The sequence below is a fragment of the Rhododendron vialii genome, chromosome 4a (genome assembly GCF_030253575.1).
Source record: "Rhododendron vialii isolate Sample 1 chromosome 4a, ASM3025357v1".
Classification (NCBI taxonomy): domain Eukaryota; kingdom Viridiplantae; phylum Streptophyta; class Magnoliopsida; order Ericales; family Ericaceae; genus Rhododendron; species Rhododendron vialii.
Window position 1 is genome coordinate 18,397,484 of NC_080560.1, and position 14,728 is coordinate 18,412,211.

Sequence of the window (14,728 nt, forward strand, 5' to 3'; positions counted from 1 at the left end):
TAGGGCTCTCGTTGATTAGCCTTAAGAAAGTCGTAGAATCAAATATTACTTATGGCTAATCAACGAGAGCCCTAGAGTCAAAATTTTCAAAATTTAATTATGACTATTTAGGATAAAATGATCAGAAAACTAAAATCTTTTCACTGGTTCAAACGGATTGAAATTTGGAACACTTAATTTTTTATCCATTTGAACCAGTGGAAAGATTTTAGTTTTTTAATCATTTTATACTAAATAGTCATAATTAAATTTTGACTCTAGGGCTCTCGTTGATTAGTTCTAAGTGATATTTGATTCCACGACTTTCTTATGGCTAATCAACGAAATCCCTAGAGTCAAAATTTAACTATGACGATTTAGGATAAAATGATGCGAAAACTAAAATCTTTCCACTTGTTCAAATGGATTGAAATTTGGAACACTTAATTTTTTTTCTTAGCTTTCCCACACAAATACACTTCTACACTTCACTCACACACACCGGCAAAAATGGAAAGTTGGGGTGGAGGAAGGGGGATAAAGAGGGGTGAAATGGTCAAATTTTGAGGGGTATAATTTATGGGGACCTCAAATCCTGTCCAAAAATAAGACCCCCGAATCCCTCATCTCCGGTCTCACCAAAGGAGGAGGATAACCGAAGACCCCTGCAACTTGAGTTCCCAAACGGGGGCAAGAGATGGGCCCCATGTCTTGGATGAGGGGTATTATTTATCCCCCTTCCTTTACTGCATCCAAACGACCCCTCAATGTAATAACTTAATGAGAGCAATCAAGTAATTTGTTATATTATCCACTCTTATCTACCTATATCAACTACTATAGTACTCAAAACTAAGTATAAGTTAAGCTTCCTCCTTAACTAATCTCTCTTATAATATATCCACCTCTTATCTATCCTTTTTCCTTATCCACCTAAAATCTTATCCGCCCAACAAAAAGCCGTGATTATTAGTTTGTGGGACAAGGGTGAACCGGGTGGATGTTGTAGAGTTTAAAGGGAACTCATTTTTGGTTTGGTAATTTGATTTGAACTTGTTAAATCTAGTCTAATATTTATCCATTTATTCTATTCTAATATATAAAGGAAAAACCCTTTTGGTGTATACTTTTTGTGAAACTGTGTCATAGAAGTGTTTTCCACAAGTGCCTATTAAGAATAAGTTTTTACAATTTTCTTTGGTATACTATTTACTCGGACAAAGAAGTCAAAATACTATGCCCAACTCAACTGGCCCCTCCCCCCCACTTCTCCTTTCCTCACCCCCACGTCCCCCCTTATTGTAGTAGTAAAATTTCTATAGTTTTCCTGCGAGGCAATATGTCCATTGATCAACTTGCTTTCAAATTCAATTGGTTAGTTTTGCCTTAGAAAATATTTTTTTTTTAATCATATAGTATTGTTTTGGAGTCTGCTTATCCGTGTTTTTCAACCGTCATGTTTCTTTACTCCTCAGTTTGTCAATTCTAACAATATCTCGCAAGAAGGTTGAGTTGAACAAAAATTTGCATATGCATCGTGTGTGTCCCAAACGCTAATTGTTTGTAATGTAGGAGACATCTCTATTTTCCTCCGGAGGAATCTTAAAAAGTACCATTTAAAAGCAACATCATTACTAAGAGTCCGTTTGGACTAAATTAATTGTTTTGGACCTTTCGTTATAATTTTTACTTTTAATTGTTTTGGACCTTTCGTTATAATTTTTACTTCGTCTTAACAAGAAAAATTAGAGAAGTACAAAAATAAGGATAAAAATTGAAAAGGACTCCTTTATAAGAAGACGCTAAAAGATTTTTTAAAAAAATCATCTTTATTTTATGAATTACTATAAAAAAACAAATAGTTTTACTTTTAATAATTTGAAGGACTTTATTTTATGAATTTCAATGCGTTAATTATTTGTGGAAAAAATAAAAATAAGGTATTGATAAAGATCTGATTTCTCTGCGATCAAACTTGAAACATCTGCAGTCTCATCTCATACGTTCATCTCAGCAATCAATTATTTAAATTTTAAAATGACTCCGGTTGGTGAAGAAACTATTTTTTCCACAAAGATTATTTCAACAAAATCCGACAATTAATAAAACGACTGAAATTACATGTACTACCCTCTCCAATCCAGACACACAGATTGTTAGAGATGCGACAAAGGTGGAGTTGTAGAAGGAGAACACGTTAATCCGATACTATCTCATATCCAAACTGCTGGTCTAATTATTTGCTGGTCTTGGCGCACTGCTAAGCGGTGTTCAAACATTTTAATCCATCACACATTCTTATAAATTTTATATGCTTAGTACTAAGTTCTGCATAAATGTGTAATGGACAAAAGTATTGGGTACAATCATATACATTACGTGGCGGTGTTCCAAGACCACCAAATAAATTTTCCTAACTGCTTGGTTACCCGTAATAAGTACAACTTCTAGAACTCAGAGATTTGACCGACATCGTCTTCCGGTGACCCACAAAAAAGCAGTACTACTAGTTATACAGTTATACGATCCCCAATATTCGGAGATTTTCTTTATGTACATACACCCCCATTGGCCAAGGCAGGCATAATCGAAATTGGAATCTAGGTTCTGAACAATCTCGAAAAAAACAGAAGGAAAACAACCAATCTACAAGGGTGGCCGAAGCGTAAGAGACGCAAGCCATGTATATGCATCAGCGTATGTAATTTTTCCAATTGTATGCTCTGGCTACTGAATCGTTTTTGTTTTTATTGGTGAATTTGGAATAACAAGAAGGTTGATCTCATAACCCAGAAATGGAAAATTTATTAATATAAGTGGGTTGTAACTTACCCGCTTTGATTGGTGGGTACGCCATGCATCTGTATATGCACCAACGTATGTTATTTTTCCGATTTTAAGTTCTAGGTATTGATTTGTTTTCTTCTTTTTGAGAGTGAATTTTGCAGAATAAGAAGATTGAGATCATAACCCAAATTTGGAAAATTGGGTGAGAATTGGTTACATCTGGATTTCGCAGAGGAGAGACTTTGGGCTGAGTTTTGATTTGCAAATCTGTTGGCTGTATATATATATACACACACACGACAAAGCAGGCTCTGCGTGTCATTTGCGATTCCTTGGAAATATAGAAATCAACTTTTTGCGGTTTGGGATTTGATACGTGAAGTTCATATATTGGGAAATATGGAAAGGTTTCTAGCGCAGGTGGTATTGCAAAATCAGGGTGGAGGAGGAGAATCGCTGGCTGGGACTATAAAGATTGCTGTATTACCCATTGCAAAGGTTTTTACGATTTGCTTCTTAGGATTTCTTGTCGCATATTGTAAGCTCTTACCTGCTCCTGGAAGGAAGCTCTTAAATGGGGTAATCATTCTAATTTTGCATCTTCCCCCTCCCCCCTCCCCTTTTTTTTTTTTTTGCGGTCAATTATCGAATTACTTCTCAGTTTTTTCCTGCCTATACGAAAATAAAAGAAAAAGCTACCTGGGGCACGAGACACTCTCTGGGGAAGGGTTGGATGAACGTAGCTTCACCCTGCAAAGGGAGAGACTGTTTCCATTACCCTGAACCGCCTTTCAACAAAACATTATTCCTTTGTGTGTGAGAAAGACGACTAGATTTAGATGTCTTCAACTTGCAGATTGCGTACTAAATATTGTCAATTTTACAAGCCAATTTGGTTTCATATGTCTGAGAGATGCTGGAATCAATGTCTGATTAAGTTTTCCTTGTCAGAAAAACTTTGTACCAATCTAGTTATTGAGCATTATCTAATGATATCTCCCTATGTTATTTGGTGCAGTTGGTTTTTTCACTTTTACTTCCGTGTTTGATATTCTCTCAACTTGGGCAAGCCATCACTTTACAGAAAATGATTGAGTGGTAAGAACTCGGCATTCCTTTTGTTATGGTTGATAATTCATTTATGCAGAGTCCTATTGTTATTGTGCATACCGATGCTCTGAACTATTAATAAAGGAAGCATGGTAATGTGCACATAAATTGATTTGGGTCTCTAGGCCTGCTCTCTGTGATGCCATTTGGCTTTGATTTGGGGGCATGGTTCTACAACAAAACGTCCCTGTAGCTCCTCGGTTCTTGGAGGTTTAGGGGGGCCACTGTTTCAGTGGTATTCTGAGAGCAGCCACTTTGTGCATATATTGCCAAAGGTTAGGTCCGTCTCCAATCATCCCCACCCATACCCCCAATGATTGGGGACTAGATGGGTTCTGTTATGTTGTTGTTGTTGTTGAGTCCTATTGTTGTTTTGTGAAATAGAGATAGCTCACATAGTTGGTGCTTAAGTAAATAGTTCTCTCCTTATGCAGGTGGTTCATTCCTTTTAACGTCGTTCTGGCTACCTTATCAGGGTCTTTAATAGGCCTAATTGTTGCATCCATCATCCATCCGCCGTACCCATATTTTAAGTTCACCATCGTACAAATCGGAATTGGTGAGATGCTTCATTCCTGTGATAAATCTCAAGTTACCATTTGTTCATGGTAGAAATTGTACATCATGTGTTTCAATGGAGTATATACGCGGGTTGGTGGGGTCTTTCTTTTTCTTTTGTCTTTTTCTGAAGACCTGATTTTCACTTATACATTCAACATGGAGAGTTCTAAGTCCTTTTGAAGGGAGTGATTATATGTGCTTGTTTATTGCTTTTACAATGCATGCATTTTGAGTCTAACTCAATGGTTCACTCATGACTGGCAGCCTGGCAACTAGTGCTCATAATTTTGAGGTTCCAATTTTATACAAGAGAGCATTTATGCCTGTTCTCGTGTGAGAATTTATGCAATATTCCAATTTAAGTCTTCTTTAATATCTCAGAATTTCTGTACGTGGCTGATATAGGCATTTTAAAGTGAATAGCTGAGTATAGATTGTTTGGAAATTGAAAATGCTTTATGCATAGAGTTTTGGTTTTTAGTATTTTTTTGCCGAAAAAGTGCACCGATTGCAAGCTATTCTTGTTTTTTCCTTGCTCTGGGCTCTTACATTACCATCGCTTTTACACAGGGAATATTGGGAACATACCACTTGTCCTAATTGCAGCTCTGTGTCGAGATAAGTCAAATCCTTTTGGTGACTCTGAGAAATGTGCTCGAGATGGGAATGCATACATCTCATTTGGCCAATGGGTAAGTTATGCAATTCTCTTTTCTTGACTGTGGCTCGGGCAGAAGTCATTTGAACTACAAAAGCCCACGAGATATTGGAGTAATTATCTATCTGCTGACAGATAATTCATTTAATTGCTTTTCGTATGTATTGTGGATTATGTAACCTTTCAAATATTTGTCCTAGGACCTTTGACATTTCAAGCTAGATCAGTTCCAGAAGAATTATTTCATTATTATTGACATATATGATTCTTTCAAGTTATAAATGCTCCATTAACTAGTTGGATCTGGTATTTTGAAATCATGGCTTATGATGCTTATGACTGACTGCAAGGTTTCCTGAAGGATGAGGGCTCTCTTCCTTGTCGGGACATGCTGGGGGGGGGGGGGGGGGGGGGGGGGGGGGGGTGGGGGGGTTGTGTGGATAGAGAATAACGGGATGAATATAAGAGTGTAGCTTGTTTGGATTTTGGCCGCATACTGCATCTACAATCGAAACTGTTTCGATTTCAGGTGTTTGTTTGACCATCCAATAACCGCCGTATCGCTGTCCCTATCCTTCCCAACGCTTTATACTCTCTTTTGGTTTTGGGTTTGGATGCCTTTTTCTCGGGTTTTTGGGAACAAACATTTACTTAGTGTTTCTGCTGCTGTACTAAAAGTATTGATATATCATTTTGCTTGTAGGGATTGTTAAAGATCAGGACAATTGGTAACTTGACATAGCATTGGAGGTCTAGGGTTCAAGTTTCTTTGTTTACGTTTATTTACATATGTACGCCGTTTGCATTTTGCATCTCCCCTTTTTATTATGTCTCACTCTTATCTATGTATATTTGCATCTCCATGTGCAAGACAGGGTTGCACATGAGAGAGGGTGTTAAATAGCATGAAATTCATTGCTGGGCATATTTCCGATCGGCTTATGCTGTGTTTGGATGAGTTTTTGAGAAATTTTTTATGAGAGTAATGATTGGAAGTAGGGGTAATGAGTGGAGAGAGATAGAGAGAAAAATGAGAATAATGATTGGAGACAGGGGTTATGAATGAAGAGTAATGATTGGAAGTAGGTGTAATGAGTGTTTTTTGAGTTGGAAAAAAAATTTCAAATCTTGATCCAAACAAGGCATTAAGCTTTTGGGACAAATTGGTGGCCGAATGACGTTAAATACTCGATTTTTGTATTTTGTCCTTTCTGTTTCATATCCGCGTTATTTTTATTTTTACTGTCATGGTACCGGAGCTTCCTCTGGCAGAACGATGGTTAAAGTTCTTAGTTAACAACGCAAATAGGTTCATAATATTTCCCAAATCTGAATTTCCTGTTGGTTTGTTTAGGTATCTATATATGTTTCTGACATTAATAATCCTTTTGTGCAATTAACATTCATCATACGAACTTAAGTCCAATGATTGCTTATTTATTTAGGTTGGTGCAATAGTCCTATATACCTACGTTTTTCATATGCTCAAACCTCCTCCCGAAGGGACCTTTGACATTGAAGACGTAAAGCTTCCTACAAAGAACCCTGCTAAGGATAGTTCTCCTGAGCAAGTTCCCTTGGTTAAGCACGAGGTTGTACCTACAATTTCAGATGCTCCAAAGAAAGGAAAGGTGAGAACCTACTATACATGCTTCAATATGTTGTGGAACTGTTTTTTTTCCCCTCAGCCAAGATCATGGATACTGATAAAACGCAGAAAGATCAAAATGCATTACCCTTAATGATATGGAAGAGACATTTGGCAGGGGCAAAATTAGCTTGTGTCTTTAGTAAATCAATGCTTCATTATGTTATATGATGCACGGGCACGGACACCGGGACACGGGAATTCTAAAAAAATGGGGACACGGACACGGCGGGGGACACGCCACGTGTATATTTATTTATTTATTTATATAAATAAATAATTATAGTTTAACACCCAGAAATTTTAAAAAAATTATAAATTGGCCCCAATTTTTTTTAAAAATTACAGTTTGACCCCCAATTTTTTCAAAAATTACAGTTTGGCCCCCAAAATTTAAAAAAAAATTGCAGTTTGGCCCCTGCCGTGTCCCCAGCGGTGTCCCGCCGTGTCCCCCTCAAAATTTAATATTAAACTATGGGACAAGCCACGTGGTGTGTCCCGTACGTATCTCCGAGGTGTCCCACCGTGTCCCCGTGTCCTGACACTGCGATTCGATTCTTCGACCTCTAGAGGTGTTGGTGCTTCACAGATTATGTTTCTTTGAGTTGCTTTCATGCGTAATACCTATGATGCACGGACACGGACACTAGAATTCTAAAAAAATGGGGATACGGACACGGCAGGGCACGCCACGTGTATATTTATTTATTTATATAAATAAATAATTTTAGTTTGACACTCAGAAATTTAAAAAAATTACAATTTGGCCCCAAATTTTAAAAAAATTACAGTTTGACCCCATTTAAAAAAAATTACAGTTTGGCCCCAGTCATGTCCCTATCAGTCTCTCTCCCCCCCCCCCGGCCTGTCCCCGTAAAATTTTAAATTAAATTATGGGACATGCCATGTGGCGTGTTCCCGGGTCCCGACACTGTGATATTTCGACCTCTAGAGGTGTCCGTGCTTCATAGATGTGTATATTTACCTGATGGTACGAGGACTCGGACATTTGACTGTCAACTCCTCTGGTTTAGATGTCATCAAACCAGAAAAGTCATATGGTTGGCAGATGATTGAGTTCTCTACTGTAGATAAGCATTAATGCAGAATAGGTATTGATAATACCGTAGCATACGTTAAAATAGATGCTGCTGCTTTGGTACTGTTTTCTTTTTATCTTTATGTCACATTTGCATATTAAAACAATTATACTCCCATGATCCTACAACCCTCAATGTTGGGAGATGATACAGTTGTATCTTCGACTTGTTATCCCCACATGGTAGTTATTTGTTGGTAAATAGAAATACAAAATTATTCCCATCTGATGGTTGCATTTGACCATATTATCGCTTAAGTGTCAGCAACAATTTTAGGCCTCGTTCTCCCAAGGGCTTTAGGGGCTTTTTGTCCTTATTATAAAAAATCGTGTTTTGGTAGTTTTGCGCCAAACTTTTGTGGATTATTGATTCATTTTGACAAGAGTAATCGGAAAAGTAAATTTTTTTAACTTTTACCCTAATAAATTTGGAAATATTCAAGATAAAGCCCAAAAAGCTGGCTTTCGAGGCTTTATCTTTGGATATTTCCAAAATTATTTGGGTAAAAGTCAATACTATATTCGATTCCTTTCATCGAGACAAATAAATAATCCACAAAAATTTGTTGCAAAACTACCAAAAGCGAAAAAAAATTGAATAAGGACAAAACGCCAAAAAGCCCCTAAAGCCCTTAGGAGAACAAGGCCTTGGTAAAAGAACTTTAGTAATAGGACATAGTAAATGATACACTATTCCTCTGCCCAAAATTTCAGGTTCCTATTCCTATTGTATAAATTGTATCAACTTTCTTTTGCAATTTTAAAATCCAAGACTTTGACACTCCATAGCAATTTTTTTCCCATGATTCAGTACTTACTGTTCTCCTGCTGCGGTCATATTGTAAAAAATCATGCTTCTTCGTGCAGATCAAAGGTTTCTTAGAGTTTATATATGTGAAATTGAAGCTCAATCAAATCCTTCAACCCCCTATCATTGCTTCGGTAAGTTCAAGCTCATTAATTTCTTGTTGATTGATGTTTTGATTCCCATTTTTTGTGCTGGGTTGGTACTTTTTAGTATGATCATTTTTGCTAATTGCAAACTGCGTCTTGTACCTTTAACTTTTGTGTCAAGAGATTTTCATGTAGCCATGCACTAATAGGTTTAAAGATAGGATTCAAAATTCCATTAACACTTGATAGCTGAGGGTTCTCTATATGTCTGCTTGTTTGTCAGTTTGGCTGGCTCTTTTTGATCTATCTTCTTTTGTCCACTGAATGTGACTATTTCTATGACAACATTCGTTCCACAAATTGTTCAATCCCCCTCGGGCCCCTCTCCACTTTCCTTTGACACCTCTGCATGTACTAGCACTAAAGTCCTGTATGCGTGTCTTTTCTGCAGATTTTAGCAATGGTAATTGGATGTGTACCCGTTCTGAAGCGAGTGATTTTTACTACTGATGCTCCTCTTTACTTCTTCACTGACAGCTGCACGATTCTTGGGTATTCTTCTTCCTGTCTCTTCTTTGTTTGTTATTTATTTATTTCTACTTTCCTTTATTTGTTTTGATTATTATAGTTACATGCAACTGTTGAAAGTAGAATGATGGGTGTCCTTGTGTGTACTTGAGCTAATAGATTCGCATATAACTGCACTATAGGGGTCATGGGAACTTTTAATTGTACTTGTGTAAATGGGCAGCATCTGACATGCAAATTACTAAATGTGCTGGGTGTGGCAACTGCTTTTGGAAAAGCAGAAATTAGTATGTACGTAGTTGCACGCCAGCAAGATTTTGTAATTTCTGTCGTTGACTTTGCTGGCATATAAGATGGGTACTCCTCGCTGAAGAATTTCGTTTTCAGGTTGAGAAACTCGTAGTTGTGTCAAAACAGGCTTCAGAAGCATTAATGCACAGTGAAATTTCCAGAATTATTTCACATAATGTGATACTCCCCCCGTTATTGGTCCATCTTTCCATTTTGAGATGTCCAAAATGGCTAGTCCTTTTTGAAAGATAATAATTAGTTCTCCAAAACTATGCCTTACAAATGACTAGGAGTCTAGGATTGCAATATTTTGAAAATGGCGGGGGATTGTTGAAACATTTTCAAAATACTTAATGAATAATTGAATGTTGTTATGGGTGAACAGGTTAAAACCAAAAGGTGCACACCAAATTCAGTTGAATAGGTGGGGGCGGCTATTGTCTTAAGGAAAATGTTTTCTGACATGCCTTGAAGAAACCATTTATATCCTCCATTTTTATCCACTTCAATCAAATATACAGAATTTGCAACAACATCAAATGCTATCAGTGCCATCACTGTTTTGTGGTATACCTGATAATTACATGATACTAACAATATGGTTGCCTCTCAGGGGTGCCATGATTCCATGCATTTTGTTGGCTTTAGGTGGCAACCTTGTGGATGGTAAGTAGGCTCTCTCCCTGTTGATCTACTTTTTCATTTGGAAAATTTGAAGTATATGGCCCTTGGTCATGGATGTTTTGAGAAAACCTTTCAGTTGCAGTAAATGGTTTCCCAGTGTGCCCTTCCTCACCATCATTCCTAGCACTTTCTTCACCTGCTGTATCGTCATTTGGACCACACACACGAACCATGCGTTGGGTATTTATATTTGAAGAGGTAGATGGCTGACAAATTTTTGGTTACTTACAGGACCAGGGAGTTCAAAGCTGGGTCTACGGACAACAGGTGCTATTATTTTTGCGCGGTTGGTTTTGGTTCCTCCTACTGGTCTCGGCATTGTCATGATGGCTGACAAGCTTGGCGTGCTTCCTCCTGATGATAAGATGTTCAGATTTGTACTTCTCCTCCAGCATACAATGCCCACATCTGTGCTTGCTGGTAACACTCTATCCTAACTATTTCCATGCCTTCTTTTCAAGATGTCAAGGCAAATGCAATGCACGAAGAATAAATGAATAATCCTTAAGTTTTGGTTCAGATTTTTTTATACTTTTCTCATTTGTATCTACGTGAAGAATCGGAAAAGTAGAAAGATATTGACCAAATTTGACAAAAGTTAAGAAAAGACAAGTAAGCTGGAAATTTCGTCTTAATATCCTCTAAGTGAAGTTCTTTCAAATTCGGTTCATACATGTTTACCTTACTAATTCCACTCATCAAGATGAATCAATAAGCATGATCATTCATATCTTTTTCCTTTCAATTATTGTGTATGCAGAAGGGAACTGCATCCAATCTTTCTAATGTCATGATAAGACCCTGGAGTCTTTCTCTGTGTGAGGAATACAAACAGAGTCTGTGTTGACTTGTACCTTTTTATCATCAAATAGATGCAACTTTCCAAATTGATGAAATCCAAATAAGTGGTTTTGTCTTATGAAATGGTATGATGTTGCAAATTTACTTGTTTTTGTTGTAGGTGCTGTCGCCAGTTTAAGGGGGTGTGGGAGAGATGCAGCAGCCGTGTTGTTTTGGGTTCATATCTTTGCAGTTCTTTCTATGGCTGGGTGGATCGTTCTGTATCTCCATTTACTCTTCTAAACACCATCCTTCTGTGCGAAGGGGCTTTATGATTCTGTCCAATTGATGTAATCCCCCTCATATTTTTTTTGGGGGGTCTTCCTCTATTCATTTTAGATTATGGTAACACGTCATTGGCTATGTCGTTTGTCGACATCATGGTTATAGAAGGAGCCGGCTTCTCTGGAGTTCAGCAAGGGACAGCACGAGCCATTTCCAGTCCCATATTTTTTCCAAGATAGTCAGATATTAATCGGAATCAGATTAATGTGATTTTTTCATGGTGGTTATACTCGACGAGCTCTGTAATATGGAACAAATTGAAGGGGGCTGAATCTTCCTCAAAATTCCAATTCTCAACAGACCGGGCTTTGGTCTTTTCAGGCTTTTACCTTTGTATAACAAATTTTTGGTTGACTATTAGCGTATGCCTTGGCTTATCTCGTCATCTAACAAAACGTTAGCATACACAAGGTTTGAATTTACAATATGCTCTGAAAAAAGTACTCCGCTGAGGATATGATATAATAGACATACTACAGAATTCTGCTGGCGTGAACGATCAAAGGTTTGGCATCGGTTGCAAGCCTGCCTACCAAAAGACTTCGAGCTGTCAATATCTATTGAATATACAAGTGCAGTTTTTCTCAGAGCATATCAACGCATATTTATCAAAAAGTGCAGTTATTCTAAATGAGCAACACATTCTGCATTTGCAATTCATTCATGTTCATATTACGGCTGTAGCCTGTGGTAAGGATTTGTGAACCCAAAAGCCTTCATCCAAGTCCTTTTACTTACCAAGTCCTTCATCCAAATACAGCCTAAAGGAAGCCCTTTCACCAAACACAGCTGGCAGATCAAAAATAATAATTTTAAGCTGCATCCAGATAAAACACACCCAAATAGCAAACATGGTTGTAGATAGCAGGTACTCCAAAACGAACAAGAATTTATAAAACCAATTCAGAGCGATGATAATATAATGCTGTCGGTCAACTTTCCCCGTACAAGTCTTAAAAGCTTATACAAATTCACACAATCAAGGAAAGAAAGAAAAGAAAAAAAGAAGAAGCTTAAAGGTGTCCCTTAACGTATCTTTGGCAAAATCCTGAAACATCAGAAGGGCACTTATTCCTTGAGAACCCCTTGGCAAAGCTTGCTACATCACTGCAGAAATACTCAGCAAGTTAACATCATGTTTAATGCACAGAAGTTAAATCTATTCATGTCAAGTGTTGAAAATCAACTTTCACACTTTAGAAAACAAAAACTTTATGAAAATTTTAAATTGCAATCCCCAACTATCCCGTAACATTTGTGAGAATTGGGAGATGAAATTCATTTCATAGTCACAAGTGAACTGATATTGACATTGAATAGGCACACTTTCATTTCACAAAAATAGATGAGTAAACTCTAAATGCTCTCTTGCATTCATCGCAAGACGGTTGGAATGCCGGAGATCAAGAAAACTGTCTTGATGCACAATAAGAGATGTCCCACGTACGTCAAGCACACTCCTTTATATCAATATAAAAGTTAATAACCAAAACATTTCAAACATAGGGGGAGCTGGTTCTTGGCTAGGGTTGTAAAATCATTCTAGATGCTGGCAAACATCTTCAGACCAATTCACTGGGTGCCCTTTCGAGCTCATCCATGTGTTTATAACAAGTCATGAATGGATATGATAAATATAAGCCAAGCTCTGAAAAGATAGGATTCCAGCTCATAGAAGCTAATCAACATCTAAAAACTTGGGCAAGAAATCATATAGTTTGTGATTCAAAAATTCACCAGTGGACAGTGAGCTGTTAGAGCTACCTCATCGTCAAACAAGATCAAAGTAAAGTAGAGCTTGCTATTGCCACAATTGCTTTCAGCCATCGCTAAGATTTTCAAAGTAATGCATCATGTAGTCGGTCAAGCTTGCTAAGGATCTTAAGCACCTCATTTTCCAAATTAATGAAAGAACTAGCTGAGCTTAAAGTTATCATCTTATGGGAGCCAAATTCCAATGGCTCAGCAATATTTCAAATAAAGGTTGTTGATTCTTCGAACACAAAAATCAGCTCCAGAGTGATTCATATGATGGACCTACTTTTCAGCAAACTTAACAAGATTCTTTCCCATTTGATTGTCCTCTAGACACTTTATATATCCTCTTTTGGTAGGTCTTCCACTTCCGGTACCAAACTTACACTCCAGACAAATTCCTTCTTAGTTCTTACTATAAATGCAGATTATCTACCTCAAATTCCAAACTTTTAACAACATAACATTCTCCCTTCCTCTCATCATGCAAGCTTGGTCTAGAACATCTAATTCGAAGCTTTCTCTCAACATCTAACTCAAGTTTCATTTACGGCTATGTTTGGATGGGTCATGAATCTCAAGGGGAGAATGGGAATGTGATTCAAGGGCCCCTAAGATTCCGACGTGAGAACGGCAATCTGATTTTTAATCTGTGAATCCAGTAGCAATTAGTTTCCTGAATAGAGGAGGAATCCAATACCTCCACTATCCTAGGAATCTGGGATTACGGGGCAGTTGAATTACTGGGGAGAACGAAGGGTGAATTGTGCTCCCCTTTATACCCTCAAATACACCCACATTATAGCACTTTGTTTCTCTTTCTGTAACTTCTTTATTTTTCCTCCCTCTCTACATTCCTTCCCGCCACTTTCTTTGTCCCAATATGTTCCAGAGCATCTTTAGGGATAATTGTTACACCTCTGTTTTCATCCGTAGTTGGGCTTCAAAGTTTCCAGATTTATATGCAACTTCTTTTTTTCATTATATAGGTATGTGCCGTACTTCTATACATGTGCAATCTCTGCTGGGATGAACTCTTCATATATGATGTAGGACGGGTTAAGGAAACTTGAGTATTGCCACCTGCTAGGAGTCGTGGTGGTTTTGGGTAGAGAAATAAGAAGCAAAGAAGAAGATAGGAAAGAATGAGAATAAGAGGAGAGAAAGAGTGTTTAACCCTTGCAAGGACCGCACCCCCAATCACAATGACTGCAGCCTCATTATTCAAATTCAGCGATCAATTCTATTACTTCAATATAAATAAGCCCCTATTCTACTTTCTAGAAGCAAAAGGCAAGAATCATGGAACAGAGAACAAAGATGTTTTGCCAGTTTCTCATTCTTCTTGTGGTACGAGGAATGCTGAGGTTGATGAGTAATTTGGCCGTAGGTGGTAGGCAGATTTTGTGCCAGTGGGCCAAAGGTTTGGTAGCTAAGAACGGAGAAAGAGAAAACAATAGTGTCAGAGGGAAGATGGATGGTGGGTGTACAAAGAAATTCTCAAAGCAAGGTTATGTATGCTTGGTAGGTGTTAAGAGAAAATAATCATGATTAAAAAATCAAAATATTGTGATAATAAAAATAAGCATGCCCACCTCAGCACTTCTTT

The 14,728-nt window shown here is 37.6% G+C and overlaps 2 protein-coding genes and 1 non-coding gene across 5 annotated transcripts in view; 2 read left to right on the forward strand and 1 right to left on the reverse strand.

Moving 5' to 3' along the window:
* Positions 1–2,432: 2,432 nt before the first annotated feature.
* On the forward strand, positions 2,433–11,724 carry LOC131323199 (protein PIN-LIKES 6-like). 2 transcript variants are annotated; one of them, XM_058354889.1, is made up of 11 exons: positions 2,433–2,676; positions 2,916–3,345; positions 3,785–3,864; positions 4,311–4,435; positions 5,008–5,129; positions 6,541–6,726; positions 8,710–8,784; positions 9,188–9,288; positions 10,169–10,221; positions 10,471–10,659; positions 11,201–11,724. In XM_058354889.1, exons 2-11 carry the CDS (start codon positions 3,166–3,168, stop codon positions 11,320–11,322), a joined length of 1,233 nt encoding a protein of 410 aa, XP_058210872.1. In that variant the 5' UTR covers positions 2,433–2,676; positions 2,916–3,165; the 3' UTR covers positions 11,323–11,724. The 2 variants fall into 2 exon arrangements, with proteins under 2 accessions (XP_058210872.1, XP_058210871.1); XM_058354888.1 differs by having other exon boundaries at positions 2,928–3,345.
* On the forward strand, positions 3,953–4,060 carry LOC131324915 (small nucleolar RNA snoR100). Its single transcript, XR_009199500.1, has one exon. It is a non-coding gene; the product is annotated as a small nucleolar RNA snoR100 (small nucleolar RNA).
* Positions 11,725–12,233: 509 nt separating the features above from the next.
* Positions 12,234–14,728, reverse strand: part of LOC131323202 (NADH dehydrogenase [ubiquinone] 1 alpha subcomplex subunit 1) — a 92,379-nt gene continuing 89,884 nt past the window's right edge. For both annotated transcript variants that reach the window (XM_058354893.1, XM_058354892.1), the window contains one exon: positions 12,234–12,471. The gene's annotated coding sequence lies outside the window, so the exon portion shown is untranslated. The remainder of the gene's footprint in view (positions 12,472–14,728) is intronic.